The sequence below is a fragment of the Haemaphysalis longicornis genome, unplaced genomic scaffold (assembly GCF_048455015.1).
Source record: "Haemaphysalis longicornis isolate Haplotype H1 unplaced genomic scaffold, Haemaphysalis longicornis Haplotype H1 scaffold_12, whole genome shotgun sequence".
NCBI lineage: Eukaryota > Metazoa > Arthropoda > Arachnida > Ixodida > Ixodidae > Haemaphysalis > Haemaphysalis longicornis.
Genome location: NW_027526225.1, coordinates 77,656,253 through 77,674,385, shown reverse-complemented (window position 1 = coordinate 77,674,385; position 18,133 = coordinate 77,656,253). Strand labels below are relative to the sequence as shown.

The 18,133-nt window shown below is 45.4% G+C and overlaps 1 protein-coding gene across 1 annotated transcript in view; it reads left to right on the top strand.

Moving 5' to 3' along the window:
- The window catches only part of LOC144162825 (glucoside xylosyltransferase 1-like), a 33,991-nt gene extending 16,060 nt beyond the window's left edge, over window positions 1-17,931 (top strand). Inside the window, exons 4-6 of the mRNA XM_077693489.1 lie at window positions 247-439; window positions 5,970-6,283; window positions 13,016-17,931. Of these exons, the coding sequence (XP_077549615.1) occupies window positions 247-439; window positions 5,970-6,283; window positions 13,016-13,189 (681 nt within the window). The 3' untranslated portion in view covers window positions 13,190-17,931. The remainder of the gene's footprint in view (window positions 1-246; window positions 440-5,969; window positions 6,284-13,015) is intronic.
- Window positions 17,932-18,133: the final 202 nt, after the last annotated feature.

The following is an 18,133-nucleotide window of genomic DNA, read 5'->3' as shown; positions in this document are numbered from 1 at the left end:
TTTGAGATGCAAAGTCATTATCATTATTATGACCCAAAGAGGAGAAGGATGGATCTAATCATGAATACCCACTTGGATACCCACTAATCATTAATATCATTACTAACTCCTCGTAATAGATAGATGTGTACTCATCCGACTATACTTGAGTTAGAGGGGGAGCGGAACTGATGTGTTAGTAGATCTGCATGGCTGCGGATGTGGATGTGGATGTGGATGCAGAGTGTGCTTGTGTGTGGCTTGCAGAGCATGCTGCCGGAGGAAGACGCGGTGATTTACGTGGACGCGGACGTGCTGTTTCTGCGCCCCATCGAGGAGCTGTGGCATCTCTTTGGCTCCATGAACAGCTCACAGCTAGCAGCTTTGGCACCCGAGAGCGAGGACTACGCTACCAACTGGTACCGACGGTTCGCTCGACATCCCTTCTACCAGCCACTAGGTAAGGATGATTACAAAATGGCAGGCATGATGTTCTGCCTATTCTCAAACACTGAGTGAAGCTATGGTGGTGACTTCATTCCATGTCTGTTCACAAGGCAGACATCACGCTCATATATTACCCATCATGCACTACTACTGTTATATATTACCCATACTTTACATCGTATATTACCCATCAAGTGGCCGTAGTCAGTTCACTGCCTCTTAGTCTACACAATTATTGTCACGACAATGACAGTTGTCATGTCCGCGGTCATGACGATAACAGTTGCCATCGAAGGTCACCCGCCGTGGTGGCTCAGTGGCTAAGGTGTTGCGCTGCTGAGCACGAGGTCGCGGGTTCGATTCCTGGCTGCGGCGGCCGCTTTTCTGATGGAGGCGAAAAGCAAAAGTGCCCGTGTATCCGAGATTTCGGCGCATGTCAAAGATCCCCAGATGGTCAAAATTAATCTGGAATCCTCCACTACAACGCACCTCATCGCCTGCGTTGGGTCGGCACATTAAACCCTACAATCAGCCAATCAATTGAAGGTCAAAGAAGTTAGGTACTTTAGCATCAGTGACTGTCATCAGAGGTTCTGGCTTCAATAGGGCCTGTGAGGATTCACCCATTATTAATGTAAGGAGGGGGGGAGTTGTACATATGCACCAGTCATTTGCGGGTCATTCTACTTATATGGTGTCAGTAGAATGACCCACAAATGATGACCCACGAATTGTGATGAGTAGAATGGTGACTTATACCCACGGTATAAGTCATATTCACTCAGTGAAATTGGCCAGTGAAAATGAAAAAATGTTCAGCTTGGCTGGACCATCATTTCATTAGTGAATTGTGGCAATCAATCTTTCCTTTTGTCATTTCATTCAAAATTTCAAGTGTGTAAGGTTTGACGCACGGCGTAGTGCAGGACTAGGGAATAACTTAGACCAACTGGGGACCTTTGACGGGCATCAAAACCCCACCACTCGAGCGTTTTTGTTTTTCACCACCATCAATAAAACGACCACCATGGCCAAGATTGAACCCGCGTCCTCCAGCTCGTCACCACAGTGCGTTAGCCCACCAAGCCTCCCAAAATGTTGGTTTTTCGTGTCGTTTGACTTCACTTTTTGTTGAGATACAAAACTGGCTTTTGCTTATGAGAGGAATGAATGGGTTTGAGAAGCAGAAAGAGCACATTGTGAAATCGTTTAGGGAATTTGCGGAAAGTATGGCGTTACAAGTTGGAACGTTCACAGTGATGGAAAAGGCAACACGGTGGTGGTTTTCAGCTCCGGACACCTAGAGGTTCCTTTTCTGTTAGTCCTGTCTCATGCTCACTCTTTCACGAAGCACATGCCCATGTGTTTGGCAGAACTACACCTTACCCATCTCGACTCTGCCCTTAGTAGTGAGATTTAATGCAGCTTTTGCTGCCTTTGTGTAGGTGAAATGACAAAGGTGCAGGTGACACCAGGACGTCTGCGCCACACGGACTTCATCCAGTCCAGCACAAGATCTTCTTTAAAACCGGGTTATATCGAACTCTCAAAAAAGCACCTATCAGTTCTGCTAGGAAATTGGATGTCATAAAAGCACATACCATTTATAAAAACACTTTATTGATGAAACTCCCTTACTTTCCCATGAAACCGTCCTGTATCTTCTGCTTGAGCAACCTCGCTGCCTGAGACACTGTCTGAAGAGTTAGAGCGGCTGAGGCCGTAGCCTTTTACATTCATAAAGAAGCTCCGGACTAATGTGAGTGCACCAATCATTACGGAGGTTGCGAGCAAAGAATCGTCATTGCTTTCCTCATTGCACCCACTTTCGCTTGCGCTCGGTAAGATGGCGCCAATTTAGTCTTGCAAATTCTCCCATGGCTGCAACACCATCATCCGCACAGACAAACTCGCTGGCCGTTGATCCGCCAACAGCATTTGAAAATTCCGACAGCGCGCCCTACACGTCAGCAACACCAACGAGGGCTTCGTTGCACTCCTCGAGATTGTTAGTCATCACCGGCACACCCAAGCCAAGAGATTTGGAGCAATGCCGAGCGGTTTCTGCGGTAACATCTGTCCAGAACCTACTTCTAGAAGGTTAATCAAAGCTCCCTGCCGATCATGCTAAGGGTGCTCTTGGAGATCTCGTGTGCCGCGGGGCCGTCCGACTTCTCACTGCATTCGACTCGATTTATGATTGACAACTTCACGGCGAAAGGCAAATTCGGCCCGTTTGCACTAGCCAGAGATGTCACATAAGCTTTTATTTAGTGGCACTAGCTCTAGCTACCACAGCTACACGTCAAAAGAAAGCCCACAAAGTACAAACGACGCTAACGTGACTGGATCAAAATAATTTTCTGCATGGGGAGGGTGGTGACGGCATGCCCGACACAGCATGGCGGCACAGTCACGACAGAAAGAGCGAGGAGAAAAGAGGAAAATGCCACCCGCGATGCGTTTCACATCGTGTCCATGAGTCGACTACGAGTCGACTGCGCCGCTTACGGGAAAGAGAGGGGAGGAGGAGAGGAAGAAGAGCAGTTTTCCTTCCAAATCCCCCTCCCGGCACCGCCGCTTTGGCCTCGTCCCCATGCCCACTCGCTTGCTCGCTCATGTGTTCGCTTGTAGGGTCACATGAGCGCTACTTTGAATTTGGCTGGGTGCCTCTTCAACTGCCTCTGTTTTTCCGTGGAAGAGGCATCAGGGTCGCTGTTTTGGAAACGTCCGAGTGCCTCACTGAAGAGGCGATCGTTGCGCGGGTACGTGCTGCGGACATTGGGGACAGTTACTACTCAGACGATGCAGTTGCGCAGCCTACTCGGGCCACGGCTTCGCAGTAAGCCCAGCACATTATACAGTCCCTCCGGGTCTTAGTTTCCGCCAAGGACCCTTCGCCCAGCTAGGTGAAGCACCTATAGATGCTCTTGAAAAAGATGTGCGCCAGTTTCACGTGCAGCAAACACAGCTGACCAACTATGGCTTATTTTCTGCAAATAAGTAGCAATACAACCTTGCTTGCACGCGAATAAAATGTTTTGGGCTCTGTTTCTTCTTTTATTTTATGACCCGCTTATAACAATTATTGCTTATAATGATAGGATTTCCTTGGCGCTTGGATAAGGCTACAAGTGGACTAGACTGTAGTCGGGTTTGACAGAATATGCAAGTAAAACATTTTGTTTGGATTTTGCGTCCCTGAAATTCTACCTTGTACTACATTCGGGTTCGTATTAGTATACGCGGGTTTTTGTGGTAGCGCTTACTGCGCCATCTATTGAACTGAATGCAAAGCGCCAATTTATGCTTTCTGATGTAACTATTGCGAAGTGACTTACCCAGCAGCCTATCTGCCAGAAGGGTGCCTGGCATTTCTCACGACCATCTAATCCAGTGGAAGCAAATACGTCTGTCTTAGTATTCAATGCACATGTCAGTAACATGATGGGAATGTCATCTTACCTGAGTGTGGTTTAGGGGTAAAGCATCGAAGCCCCATGGCACTTGTTTCGCGCATTCAGACACAATTCTACGAACCAAAAGACCGGGTTTGTCATGCACGTTTAATTCAGCTTCAAAACAATGCTGAGGTGCGTTTTGAACAAATCACGGCATTCACGGTGGGGCCAAAGCAAGATTAACTAGTGCAAGATTAAGAGGCGATCGGTTGCCTCCAACCCGGCATAAAAATGTGCTTACTTCTTGCGGTGTGCGAGGTCAAACAGCAAGTCAATTTGCTCAGGTGCAAGCCGAGAAAGCTTTTAGCAGTGCACACTGTACATACCTGACGTGGGGTTGAGGGATTGCTAGTGAAAACTGATTCCAAACGTAGCAAGCATTGTTCACCCGCAGAAGCACAATGTAGCATTCCATTGTGAATCGAACGTGTCCACAATGCACACAGCTTCGGTTGACTGCCGGCCTGTCTGCTGGAGCTTATTTGGGGAAATCGGCAATGTCATGTCAGTTTCGCACCCGTGAGAGCAATGTGCAACCCACTTGAGGAATTTAAAAGGACAAGAACAAAAATGGCGGAGGATTACTATTCTCCCTAATGCGAAATTTGTACGCAGTGTGAACTGCAGTCTTCTCAGTGACGGCGCATAGCTGCTCTGTCTCAGGAAATGATGGTGTGATCAGCGAGCGCACGGCGGCGCACGCTGCTATGCTGTTATCTCGTAGCGCGTCGCCGCTGCTGAGCATGTTGTTGTAAATCGTGTTTCAACTTCCCGTGCAAATGTCACGTGGTTTGGACAGAGCTCTTTGATGTAGGCAGTTGTGAAACTCCGCCTCAAAAAACTGCCCGCACCTAGATCCCCAAAACTTTGGATCGTGCGTACGGTGGCGCCAAAGCGGCCACCGCACACACTATCCAAAAAATACGAAAATTAGGCAAACTGACAATTCAACGTGTAACTTTATTTTAAAGAAGCATAATTCTTTATTTTCATACTTTCATGAGTTATTCATCACTTTTTAATTCCAGTTTTTATGTTGCAATTGTTTCTGCGTCTGTGCAACTGCCTCGACCGATTGGCGCTTATGCGGTCACAACATAGGTCCGACCTGAAGTACTAAATTTGCAGTTGTAGGTCGGCCTAGCCCACTGTATGCCAAAACTAATCCAGTAGCTGATTAAGTGGCTCTAAATAATTCTTTCAAGCCTGCGTAGAGCCGTTGAAGCGAATTTTTAACTGTTATTTTTGCCGCCGGAAGGCCGCAGATGACATGCAGCAGACGACAATGCACAAGCGGCGACGCATCTCGCTTACCACACGGTCACATTATTTTGCTACTCTTGCCTTGTAATGCATATAGCATATAAAATGCTTGCATGGTTGAACACATCGGGCTCCTTCGGTGCAACAAATTTGCGTAGCACCCAAATACCATTTTTTGCCTACGTCGTCGAACAGTGAAGCACGTTGTATAGTTTGTTTGGCCACCAACCGATGTTGCCGCTTTATGGAAAATTCACAACAGTGGACCAATTGTAGGGCCACTTTTAGATGCATGGGGCATATGGGGAGTTTCGCAACTCCTATATCAAGTAACTCTGGGTTTAGATGAGCGACTCAGTGAGGAGGATGACGAAGGACTGATGAACATGCAGCACGCAGTGCATGCTGGGCTTCTGGGCTTTTTATTGGGGGGGAGCTCGAAAGAACTAGATGCTCGCTTTCATGGATGCCTGGTTTTGCGTTTCCTTTCTCGGGTGCCACGAGGCGCTGAGGGCAGTTTCCACACACGTCTGGCGTCAGCTTGGCATACTGTGCTACGTAATACCCATTGTGCGGTGGTGCACGCTTTACAGGCGGCGCCCTTTCTTCCTTGGTTTTTTTTTGCTAACGCCACCGGACCAAGCTCAAGCTTAATCAAACAGCTCTGCTGTTAAAAAAGGGGGGAGAGTTTTTACACTCGAGGAAACAGCTTGTGTGTGTGTGTGCACGCTTGTGCTTGTGTCACCCTGAGCCCATTCCGAGGTCTTTGCAGCCGCTCATACTCCGTAGGGTTCACCCACTCCCTCCTCCGCCGCACAGGAGTCAACTCAGGCGTGATGCTGATGAACCTGACGCGGATGCGAGAGTTTCGCTGGGAGCTTCGGCTGAGCCCACTACTGCACACGTACGGCCGGGACATCACCTGGGGGGACCAGGACCTGCTCAACATCCTGTTCAGCACACACCCCGAGCTGCTGCTGCTGTTCCCGTGCCGGTGGAACTACCGGCCCGACCACTGCATGTACGGGGCGTACTGCGCGGTCGGCGCTCCGGCCGTGGTCCACGGCTCCCGCAAGGCCTTTGTCAAGGACTCGGAGCCGGCCTTCCGGGCACTGCACCGGGCCATGGAAGAGGTGGGAGCAAGAATAGATGCGGATGCACTGGTTCAGGCGCATTTATACTCTGATGTGTCTGGCGCGCTGGCCAGTGGCGACGTGGTTGGCGACGGCAAATTGGCTAACCTGCAACAGCAAAACATTCCACCTACTCAGGCAGGCACAGTGCAGAGCAGCCCATGCAGCCTTAAGCGGCTACGGCTGGCGCATGTGTAAAAAGTTCCACGACTAATGCACCCGCTGTCATGACATTTGCGAAATGAAAGAGGCTAGCAAGCGAGCCTACGCAAGCCTAGTCCGGATGGGCTGGCGAGGTGCGTTGGGAGATACAAAGCCAGCGTTCAGCACACTGTGCCAGATAGCCACATGTCCTATCCTGGCACCCAAGCACATTGAACTCCACTGAAGGCATTGGTTGTTGTATGATGTCAGGGTATAGAGGGCTCCGCATTCGCTGACGTTGCGTTGCTGGGCCACCGCATGCAAGCGCATGCACTACGTCAGAGTATAAATGTGCCTTAAGAGTCTTTAAGGTGAGAGCCAAATCCCTCATTGTGTGAAAGGTGGTGTTCGATTTCGGAGAGAAAATAGCCATCACTGTAGAGATTTAAAAAAATACGGGGGTTAATGCACTGAAGCTACACCAGCGCTATGAGGCGGGCTGTAGTGGAGAGCTCCAGATTAATTTTGACCACCTGGGGATCTTTAACATGTGCTGAAATCTCGAACACATGGGCATTTTCGCTATTCGCCTCCGTATGAAAAGCAGCCACAGCAGCCGGGATCAAACCTCCGTCCTTGGGCTGAGCAGCAGAACGCCTTAGCGACTGCGCCACCATGACAGGTCAATGTAAAGAGCAAAAAATGCTTACAAAAATGATGGAATTTGTGCCAAAGTACATATGTGGAAGTAAAGTAAATAAAAAAAGTAAAGGAAAAAAAAGTAGAGTACATTTACTTTAATAAGTAACTCAATTGATCTGAAAAGAAAATTGTGCAGATGGCAGTTTGTATATGAATTGAGGCCTTTAGAGTAGGAGCCGAGTGAGTTGCGACTGGTCAACTACCTCAGCACGTTGCCAGTAGCAAAACATGAGTAACGTAGTGCGTGTGGTGCTGACTTTGTGTCGCGTAACAGGTGAACATTACAGCATGTGAGTAGAATGGGTGCAATGCCAGACATGGAGACCTCTGATTCTCGTGAAGCTGTTGCATGAAGGGTCGCCAGTCTGTCTGTTGCAATAATTTGCGCCAAAAGTGAAGAAATGGAAGCATATAATTGTACTCAAACTCGATGGAACAGTAAAGAAGTCTTTGATAGGTACCACCAGGAGAAGTCATAATGCTTTTGCTTTCAAAGCACATAAGCAGGCTTAAAGGAGCCATGAAGAGAAAATGCAACTTCGTTTAATTTGAAAGAACTAGGATTCAGTATCTCACTCAGCTTCATTACAGCCCCAAAGGATGTTTTTTTAACGAAAAAAAAGCAAGAAGTATTTAAAAACTTTCAAATTTGGCGCCACAGTGACGTGTTATGAGCAAGAATGACGTCATGCGGGCCAACAATAAAACATAATTTTCAGTGCGTTAACTGCCCGTTAGCATTGAAGTGTTGCGGTCAAATGGAACTAGAGACCCCATTACAGACGTCCAGTCGTGTCGTTGCGACAGGGTCAGTTAGGCGGCCGCCAATCGCACAAACAAGGTTCTGTGACGGCATAAGAAATCTGCGGGAAATTGGCTAGGGGGTCGCGACTGCTTCTCACGTTTTCTTTAACATCTCTGTTATTTGTTCGAAGATTGCAATGATATTGGTATCATTGTTATCGGGACTAAGCAGTCTTTCTAATAAACCCAACTTGTATTTTGTCTTCATGGCTCCTTTAAGTGCCTTGAGGAATTGTGCTGGACACATTTTTGGGCTAATCATCAAAGGTGTGTGGTCTGCATGTACGTGTCCATCTTAGCTACTCTCACAACTCACAAAGTCCGCGACAGTTATGTGTTCGTTTTCACGAGGAAAACATGGAACTGTTATTCAAGGAGCTTTCGTTACTGAGTCATCTTTGCTTTGGAACAGTTGCTTGGCAAAAGCCTGCTGGTATCCTCGGTGCTTGCGTGCTCATACCTGATTCCCGCTATTGGGCCGGTCAGGAGATGACAGTGGTTCATCCGATGTCAGCCCTGACAGCAGAAGCATAATGAAAAGATCTCGAACATCAGCATCTGTTTGTCACCCAGTTTCATTTTCAATTCGGCCAGAAATACTCGAGCAGAGTTCTTTTTATTGAAGGAGCCGTTATTCACTGGCACTATGACCTCAGGTGGAGAACTTTCTTTCTTCGTCAGCCTCGCCTTTCATTTGCGAACTATTAATTGGGATGTGGTATTGTTGATGGCTGCACAGTGCAATGATACTGTAAAATGCTTGTGCTCATTTTCAGTTGTGTGTAGACAAACCAGGTGCTCCATTTTATGTTATTGGTTTTTTTACTCCACACATCGGTGTAGCCTATCTGGCTAGAGATGACGTTATGGCTTATCTTTGCATCATAAAGGTAGTGCTGAAACTCACACCAGCTTTTAAGTGCGGAGCAGTCTAGGTGCTTGCCTTGTCATCGTAGCTCGTTAGCTGGACCGAAGTAGAGCCACACAGCGTTTCGTCGTAGTGGCTGTCGTCGCGGCATCCCACAGAGGCTTCAAAAGCCAAGCAGTTTATATAGTCATAAACGTTCAAAACTCGCGAACCGCTGCCGCTTGTCATACGTCTCCATGTTGTTTAGCGCAGAGAAAACTGTAGGTACATTTGAGGCAAAATATACGTAACTAATTGGCAGCGCCTGCGTTCGTTTGGTTAGGAACGCTCGTTGGGTTGGTTTTTACGACAGTAAGCGAAAAAAAGTGGCAGTGCAACGTTGGCACGTGCGGGAGGAAAAGCAAGCACAAAAAGAACAGAACTCCCGCTGGCACAGTTTCAGCCAGGGGGAGTGCGAGCACTGCGAAGGCGGGAAATTTGGAATGCGTTGGGTGGTAGCAGCGAGCGGGTAACGGCGCTACAGCCCATTATGGCGAATTACTGCTCTGCAGTTCCGAGGGCTTTCACATTGAGTGGAATTGGCTTTAATTTTTTTCTTTGCTCAATTCTTTATGACCGTGAGCTTACCTTGGGGAATGTTCCTCCTTTTACAGATGGCTTAGACCTTCAGAACAACTCTCCGTTTAGAAATGAAAAGCAGCCCATTTTGTTTATTTGCACAATTTTAGGAGCTTCAGTCAATGCGCTACATATATAACAGCACGGTGTATGCTGTTTCAACTTTCTGCTAACAGATGGCAGCTCAATACATAAATACCAAAGCCAAAGAGAGGGCCGACACATATACAGTGAAACATCGATAATACGACTTTCAAGGGACCGCGTAAAAGCATCTTATGACAGAGGTGTCATATGACCGGGGTGCGGGTAAATGCCAGCCTCATAAGCGGTCTCATGTGACTAATCACTTAATTAAACTACTATACTTAGCCTGTTCTCGTGTGATTTGCAAACCTTTAGTTAAGACCTCACGTAAAAAAAAAAGGGGGGGGGGGGGGGGGCAATTCCAATTTTGTGCCCCCCTCCCCTCTACGGCGTCTGAGCCAGCCCGCCAGCCAAGTGTCGTGCGCTATGCAGCCCCTGACCCCTGTGCCATCCAGCAGTATTTATAGCCAGCCAGCCCCGCGCCTTGCGGGTGCGAGATGAGGCCGACATGGTCGAGCAAATCGAGAGGGGAAAAGGCAAGAGTGTGAAACTGCCAAGGCCAAGTGAAACTAGCTGTAGTACCAGGTGGCGATGTAAAAGAGGCGGAAGAAAAAAGGAGCGAAGCGACAAGGCGGTTTTGAAAGACACTGATAAGCTTTGAAAGACGCTGATAGAGGGAGTGAGGGCTTTGTGAAAGGAAGAAAGTTGGATCAAGCGGGTGAGGAAGGCGGGTGTTCGGTCATCACCGTGGGGTTGCTTCGTATGTGTTTTCGCATTTGTCGGCGGCTCTATAGGAGCTTCAAATTCACGTTCGGCAAGCTGCTTGGACTTCGAATACTTGCGGTTGACGCGTTGGCATTCTGCTGCCGCGGGGTGCCCTCGAAGGTTAACTCCCGCTCACGAGTAGGTACTCGCCTGCTTGCATCTGTTATGCAAGTGGTCTGGCTTGCCTGCGGACCTTTGCATATCAAGAAGCGTCAAACGGGGGTTAAGAATTAAGAAAGGTCGTGTCAAGGAGGTGAAGCAGCGTAAAAGATTGGAGAAACGCCGGTTGATCTCCGCCAGGGTTCGTCGTGTGAAGCGGACTGCGTGCACCTTGGCGTCGTATCATCTGAGTTTTTAACGCATTGTTTCTATGGGGAGTTTGCCGGGACCTTGGTGATCTGTCGTAAGAAGCAGGTCATTGTAAAACTAGAGGACGTAACAGCGGGGTTCCACTATTGCGTCACTCTCTGAAATATGGGCTCTATGGGGAAGTTTTGTGACTCCATATGTTGAACTGGGGCAGAAACTTTGGTGACGAAAATTAGAGAGAGGGAGGGACATCTTTGGTTTGAATGCCATACTGTAGTGGCGCAGAACTTGAGGTGGCAATATCGTGTACAGTCGTCAAAAGTGTTAACAATAACAAAGAAGTGGGTGCCAGCCTATGCACGGAGCGGCACATTACGATAGCCACCGACGCATCTGCGGCGGTTGATAATTGGTGCTCCTTAGGCTGACTTGCTGTACTCCGCAGCTCCAGCGCATGGGCACAGCTTCGCTGATTACCCAGGGCGCTATAGCAAGCTGCTGCTCTGTGCATACGGGGGCACCTCATTCTTTGTTGTTAACACTTTTGATGACTGTACGTCTAGGCCACTCAGATAAACCGCGGTTCACGGGCCCACTGGCATCCTAACATCACTGAGGCACTGTGCTGGCAGAAGGAAGCTGCAAGCAAGGGATCAGATCCAACGCAGCACCTGTGTTGGTAGCTCCATTGAACGGCTTGTGAGCCAGCAGCAAGTGCAAACTTTTGTTTTGTTATGGAGGCCGTCCCACCTGTAGTCAAACTATGTGCATAAGTTGACCTTGCTAATTTTATACATTGATAAAAAAAACGAAAGAAAGGGTGGACTCGTTGCGGTGAAATATTCACCGCCGCTGCATGTGCTGTGAGCAGAGTAGATTGGCTGTGATGTTGGGAGTGAAACAGCCTCATTGATGGGTTTGAGACTTTCACTGCTTTGTGATATCGAATTTGGAGTCAAACCTTTTACGCATTTTTTAATATAGGTGAACAATAATTGGACCAGGTGATAGCTTTTTTTTTATGTGGGAAGCAAATCTTGGCGAATTCCTTCAGGATTTTTTCTTTTTTTGCCATGGGATTTTCTGATGTTGCTTTTTTGAAGCCAAATTCAACGCTTAGTCCTTCAACAGTGCACAAGTGTGTGGGCAAAGTGTCCGCCAGATAGTCAAGCTATGGCATAGAGGCACCAGTACTTTTCAATGCATCTATAACCTCGAATGCACTCGAGGCAAGACATTAGTGCTTTAATAGAAGGGAGCAAAAAATTTGTGCATCAAATATTCCCATTTTTGTGGCTTTTACGGAAAGAACCTAGATTAAACGAAGCACATATAAAAAGGTTGTGCAACATGTCATCTGCGTAGTTAAATAACGCCACGCACCCACTTAGCTCAAGAGCAGCAGTAGGATCGTCACGCCCTCTAAGCTACGAGGACATTCATATTAGGGCATACAGCTACAGAAAGTACTTATAGTAACTTGTTTTAATGCAACTGTTTGAGAACAGAGCACAGAACACTTTGCAGCCAGATGTATTTTGTAAGCAGGCGAGGTTCCATCAAGCTGCCTGTTGGTCTCTGTTTGGCAGTGGAGCTGTGCATAGCTATCCTGTGGCAGTGGTTGATGTTCGTCTCTGCGTTGTGTTGACACAAAAACATTTTTCCCTCCCTTTTCTCACATATGCTTTGTAGCTCTCAATCTAATGATACTGAAATTGGCCGCTAAGACGACTCTATAATTATGTGAAGTTCTATTTACTTGTCGTAATTAGTTAGTTCACAGTAAAGTTGAAAACGTTTCAGAAACTCCATCTGCTGTCAATACATGGCTGTTTTAGAGGGACTATGGCTGTATCAGAAGGAGTATAAGTGTTCTAGCACCAGTGGTTGGAAAATTAGTGTCCTATTGTTTTAGTACCATGGCTACATGAAACAACGACGACAGGAGACAAAGACAGCATGAGCCTCTAAGGGTATTTGCCCCTAAAACTCTCGGACATACTTACAGTCTGCAGGATTTACTTTCGGCAGCAAGATTCTACGAGGAGAAGCAGACAGCCATTACCGATTCCTTTTTTTTTTTCATTAACAGTGAGCTTTCAAAGTAATCAAATGTTCATTTTTGTCCTTTGTGGTTAATTGGAAGTACGTTTAATTTGAAGCTTTTTGCAGTGCCCGTTAACTTTGTATTAACGGGCGTCGACTGTTACGGGTTTTGTTTCATGCACTCCTTAGACTGCGCCCAGCTTTGTTTTTCAGCCTTATTTACAACGTGGAAGAGCACTTCAATGGAGTTGCCACCTTTAAATGTGGTAGGGGGCCACAGTGTGCTGCTCAGTGCTGCTCTCATACCCTGTAGGGCAGGACAGTGTTTGCCAGTCGACACACACTATGACTTCAACTCGCTTTGAAAACTCCGCCATTCTCATTTTCAGTACGAGCTCGGGGAAAGCCTGGAGGACGGCTTCATCGCCCCGCTCAGAGCCAGCCTCACCGAGGCCCGCAAGACGCGCTGCGGCCAGGAGTTCCTGAAACAGTTGGCCCAGTGGCAAGAGGTAGCGCGGCAAGCCGACAATGCTGCCGCCAACAAAACACAAACATTATTGTGAGCTCCCGAGGGGCTGCGGTGCTTTTGTTCCAGTCCAGACATCGAGGCCTGCTTTGGTGAGATGTGCCGATCGTGGTTGCGCACACTGGCAAAAATACATTTGGCTGCTGATTGGGACATTCCAGCTTTCTTGTGTTGGCTGCAGTAGCCGTATTGTAGTTCAGGCAGTGTGTGTGCGAGTGTGCTGAAATGGAGCTGTCTTGAGTTGCTATAAGAGATCAAGCTCGGTTTGTGAGACGTGTACATGTGTATCTATAAAAATGCCTGTTTATGTACATATAAGTAAAACCTCGTTGATACGTTAAAAAAAAAACGCAGGAGTGAAATGTACAATCCGGGAAAACGTACTCTCCAGTAAGAACTGTACTATGGGGTGGGGAGTTTTTAGTGTTCGCAATTGAGAGCGTAGTAACTGGTAAAACGTATGAACCGAGAACGTATCAACACGGTTCTACTGTATACCAGTGCTCTGTGAAGATCTGAAGGTGGTCTTAGCTAGCTTCGAGCCACATACTACAGTGTAGCCAATGTTGCAGATTTTGAACAGTTAGATATTTATTGGAAAGGTACGTTATAGATTTGCTCATGATAGACAGAAAGCTGTTTCAGGCTCATTGTAGGCAGGATGCACAAGCAATGTATTCAAATCACTTCTGTGTTGTCAAGTCTGTCGGGCCGCTGTGTGTGCGATGGTATGTAGCGCAGGGGAAGGCATTTAACGAAATGCCCGATAGTGTTCAACCCTACAGTGCAGTTCCTTTTGTCGCAATTATGTTCGAGTAAAGGAAATGGAACTAAAAAACTTTGCAGTCAAAGGAAGGGTTGCGGAGTTGACTGGCAACTGAATGTGCCATTTTGCAAGCTGCAATATATGCTGTGCGGAAATCGAGTGAGTGAGAGGAAATGAATAACCATAACTTGTGCTTTTTTCGGGCTACATTTTGCAATCGCCAACCGAAGCCACTTATCTTTTACTCTTTCACACTGTTCCTTTCTTATCTCTCTAGCATTGTTCTCTCTACACTTGAAGATCAACAGAGCTCAGCATGGGATGTTATATGCATAGCACCGTCTTATGTACTAGTAAAATTAGTGTTTCCAATGGCATTTCAGAGGGCCGTACAGTGCGCCATTATTGTTACTAGCCAGTTCTACCTACTGAAGGCAAATCTCTGTTATCACCATGACCTTATCAATTCATCAAAGTAAACCAGCAGCATAATTTGGTCGGCAGAATCAAAATAAGTTTGCATAAGGTTCTTCGGGTGTTTCGTTGGGACCTGCCTTAGCTTGTTTTATGACGCTAATATAACTGCAAATGCGGTTCACCTCTTGCCTTGCAAAACATTGTTTCTTTCTCTTTATTCATCTTTTTCCTGTGTGTGAGCCCTTTTGTGCCATGCTTCTAAAAAAGATATGTATTTTTGTGCAATCTCAGCAGTGTCTCTCCAGAAGGTAGCACCTGACAAAAGGAGTTATTTGAGGTGTAGTTTGAGCTTTCGTCAATGTCTTTCCAGTGGGTGGTGGGCATGGGCATGTTATCTGCAAGGCACAAAGCATGGTGCATTGCATGCAACCAATGTGAGGGTTTGCAAGTGCTTCTTGTGCCCAGAAAAATTTTAAAAAAGAACACTAGCGGATAGCAATTAAATGCCCCTGTTTGGATAGCAAGACTAGCTTTTCCACGCTTCTATCCGAGGAAGGAGAAAGAGCAAGAAATAGCAGGTAACATATCTAGTACTGTGCAGTGCACCACCTTTTACAGAAGTCTGCCGTTCCCTAATAGCCTCTCGCTGAGCATTTATTATATTTTCCAAGTTTTTGCGACTTGAGTTTGGAAGGGCGGGCTGGTTTCCCATAGGGTATGTTGCAACTTGGAGGGTGACCAGAGCTGAGCTTGTAGGATGAAAAAGACGTTCTCACAACTATAAAAGGCTTGTCCTGTGAAGAGAACTTCTGCACTTTTTCTTTTTCCCAGTCATGAAAGTCACGTGCGCTGGAATCGAGGGCGCGTTAGATTTGAGTAAATATGGTAGTCGTCTAGCCAGTTGATTGAGTGCATTCATTGATTTTAGCCTAGCTTCAACTAGTGTGCTGTTAAGGTGTGACTGCGGCTCTGTTTTTTAAATACAGTAAAAGAAACAGTTTGCAGGAACTCTTGTTGCCCTGTGGATGAAGAGAGTATGATGATGAAAAAAAAAAAGTTTAATAATGCAGGAACTTGAACAAAGAAATAAATTTTTTTGTAGGGTATGGCTTTCACTGTTATTGGGCACCTATTTATAGTAATGGAGGTCAATCACTGCACCTCATAGATCTACCCAAAGCTCACCTTAGTTTTGCCTTTATGAACAAGAAACTTGAATTGTGTGTTCAAATTCACATTTTCATGTTGCGTCTAGTTTTTTCTTTCCAACTGTACAGTTGTAGCTGGTATTGCAGTGCTAAGATTTATATTTTCTGCATTTGTTTATTTTATTCCTTTATTTATGTCAGCAGTCCAGATACGTTGCCTTGTAAGCTGGCTTTGTGAGTGTCAGTGCATTTATATATTTTATACACCACATGCTTGTGTTAAGTTGTGTTTGAAACTGTTTGTTCAACAGCCGTAAATGTCACATATACTTTTTTCAGGCCAAATTTTAATGCTTTGCATTTCTCTTCCCCCTTTTGGGAACAAAAGCTTTCAGTGCCTTTTACCAAGTGTTTGCAATTACTGTCTGTGTGTTCACCCATTTTATGCCATAGCATTGCCTGAAGCACTTTGTTAATTGTTTTTGCAAAGGTTGTTTTTTTGTGTGTTCTGTCTTGAAGGATTTCAGAGATGCGTACGGAGCGAGTTTTTGTTTGAACTTCTGTCGAGAAATGTTTTCTCGAAAGTGTTTGAATAATTTTTTTGGTCTCTTTTTAACGTCACTTGAGTTTCTATTCTTTAGAAAGGATGTGTTGTGCAATAGTTTAAGAGCAGGCAAAACAGTTTGTAGCGAACGTTTAGTTTAAACTTGAGCAAAGTGAGATATGCTTCTGCTCTGCTCCATTCAAATTTCGCAGCAGTTATTCTACATATATCAGAACAGATGACAGAAACCATCTTGCTTGTACGGGATTCTGTTCACGGCAGTCACTGTCAGCTTGTTTTCAATGCAGTATTGTTTATAAAAGAGCTTTTTTCAGTTGAAACGTAGCAATAAAAAGAATGTAGTTTGTTGTACAGGGGTGCACTGCTATAATGACACTAGTTGCTAACACTTCTTTTTAATTTTGTGTATTTAGCACCTTCACGTAACCACTTTAACTATTAACGTTAACAAAGCTGTTTTTGGCACGATTGCTTCACACATTCACTGTTTGAAAATGGTATAAGATGTATATAGCAGTTGAGGCTGTTGGACGAAACACGTAGCAAGAAATTGAGAGCGTAGAATAAACTTCTCTGTTATTTGAGTGGGCTGTCTGAAGTCCTAACGCGAACATTGTATCTTATCACTAGATCTTATACATATAGATTTATCTAGCTTTATCTAGCTCGGTAACTTCTACATCTCTATGCCCATTTAATTTATTCATGTCCGTGTAAGTTCAAAATTCTGGGGCACTTGCACATATGATCTGGGGGGGGGGGGGGAAGTAATATTTAAAGCACCCCACTGAATCTTTGCAGTTATTTATCAATTTGTTAAAATGCATGCATTTACATATCTTGAAGTAGCGAGATGCCAATGTAGTGGTGCGCACGCAAAAAACGTTTTTGCTAAGACGTTTTGAGAAGAGATGCTGATCTCATTTTGTATTTCACCAATTGGAATGGTTCGAAGTGGTAGTAGTAGTAGTACTTTTCACCTGAATCCCTCAAACTGCAGTCATGACACGCAGCATCTTTATGCCATTTATATTTTATCACTTGTTGAAAAAAAAATTGCAGCCTAATGAAAAAGAAACTGCAATATTGCGAGACCTCAAAGTGCTCTTCTTTTTAGTTATTGGTGAAAGCTATTACCAAGGCTTAAAGTAAGAATTTGCATAAAAATAAGCTTTGAACCCAGCAATTGCTTTTGCACTAAAGCTAATAACTCTGCACCTTTCATTTGTAGATCCTTACAAATATATGAGCAGTTTTTTTTCTCTGCTGTGTAGTTATTTATTTTTGTCCAAAGGTATTCACAGGTTGTTTGTGTGTGTGTCATGCTGGCAGTAACAACATTGTATTGCACCGTTTGATATTGTGTGCGACAAATTATCTTAGTGATTGTCGGATATTTTGAGATGTTAGGTTAGGTGCATGTTTGATTTCGACAAACCTTTCACATTACGACGGGGTATGTTGATTTGATTATTTCAGTGAATCAAGTGGGTTATCATCAGCAGTATGCTGTTTCGAGGAGTGGGAGTAGGAACACTGAATAAATAAAAAAATCACTTGTAGCAAATTGTCCTCAACAACTTATTGGACTGATTGAAAAGGTGGACATGTTAGTTTAAGTAATTAGTACTGCTAAGCTACTGTGCAAGCGTCTTAAATGTATCCTGAGACTTGTTATACCTTTAGTAACTTTCATGAGAGCATGTTCTAGGAGAAATGTTTGTGCCATTTTTATTTGCCATTACAAGGGGGGTCGTTGTGTCATTGTATTGAAGCAGAAGATCTCGTAGGCTTGTTTTGTTACTGTATGTTGTTTTGACATCATTCCTATATTTATGCACTTTTGTTTCCGAAGGCCCCACGAATGAAATAAAAGACTGAGAAGAATACGTATTGTGCTGTCTCAATTAAGCCACCAGGCCAATAAAATACATTTTGGCACTTAGCCCAGCATTGTTCACGGAGTCCAGTGGAAGCAAAAAATTGTGGTTATAACTAAGACTGCGCGAGTATTAAAACTTTTTAACGTCGAAGTGAGTAATACAATGTTCAATTCAAACAGCAATATTAGAAAAATCAATATTT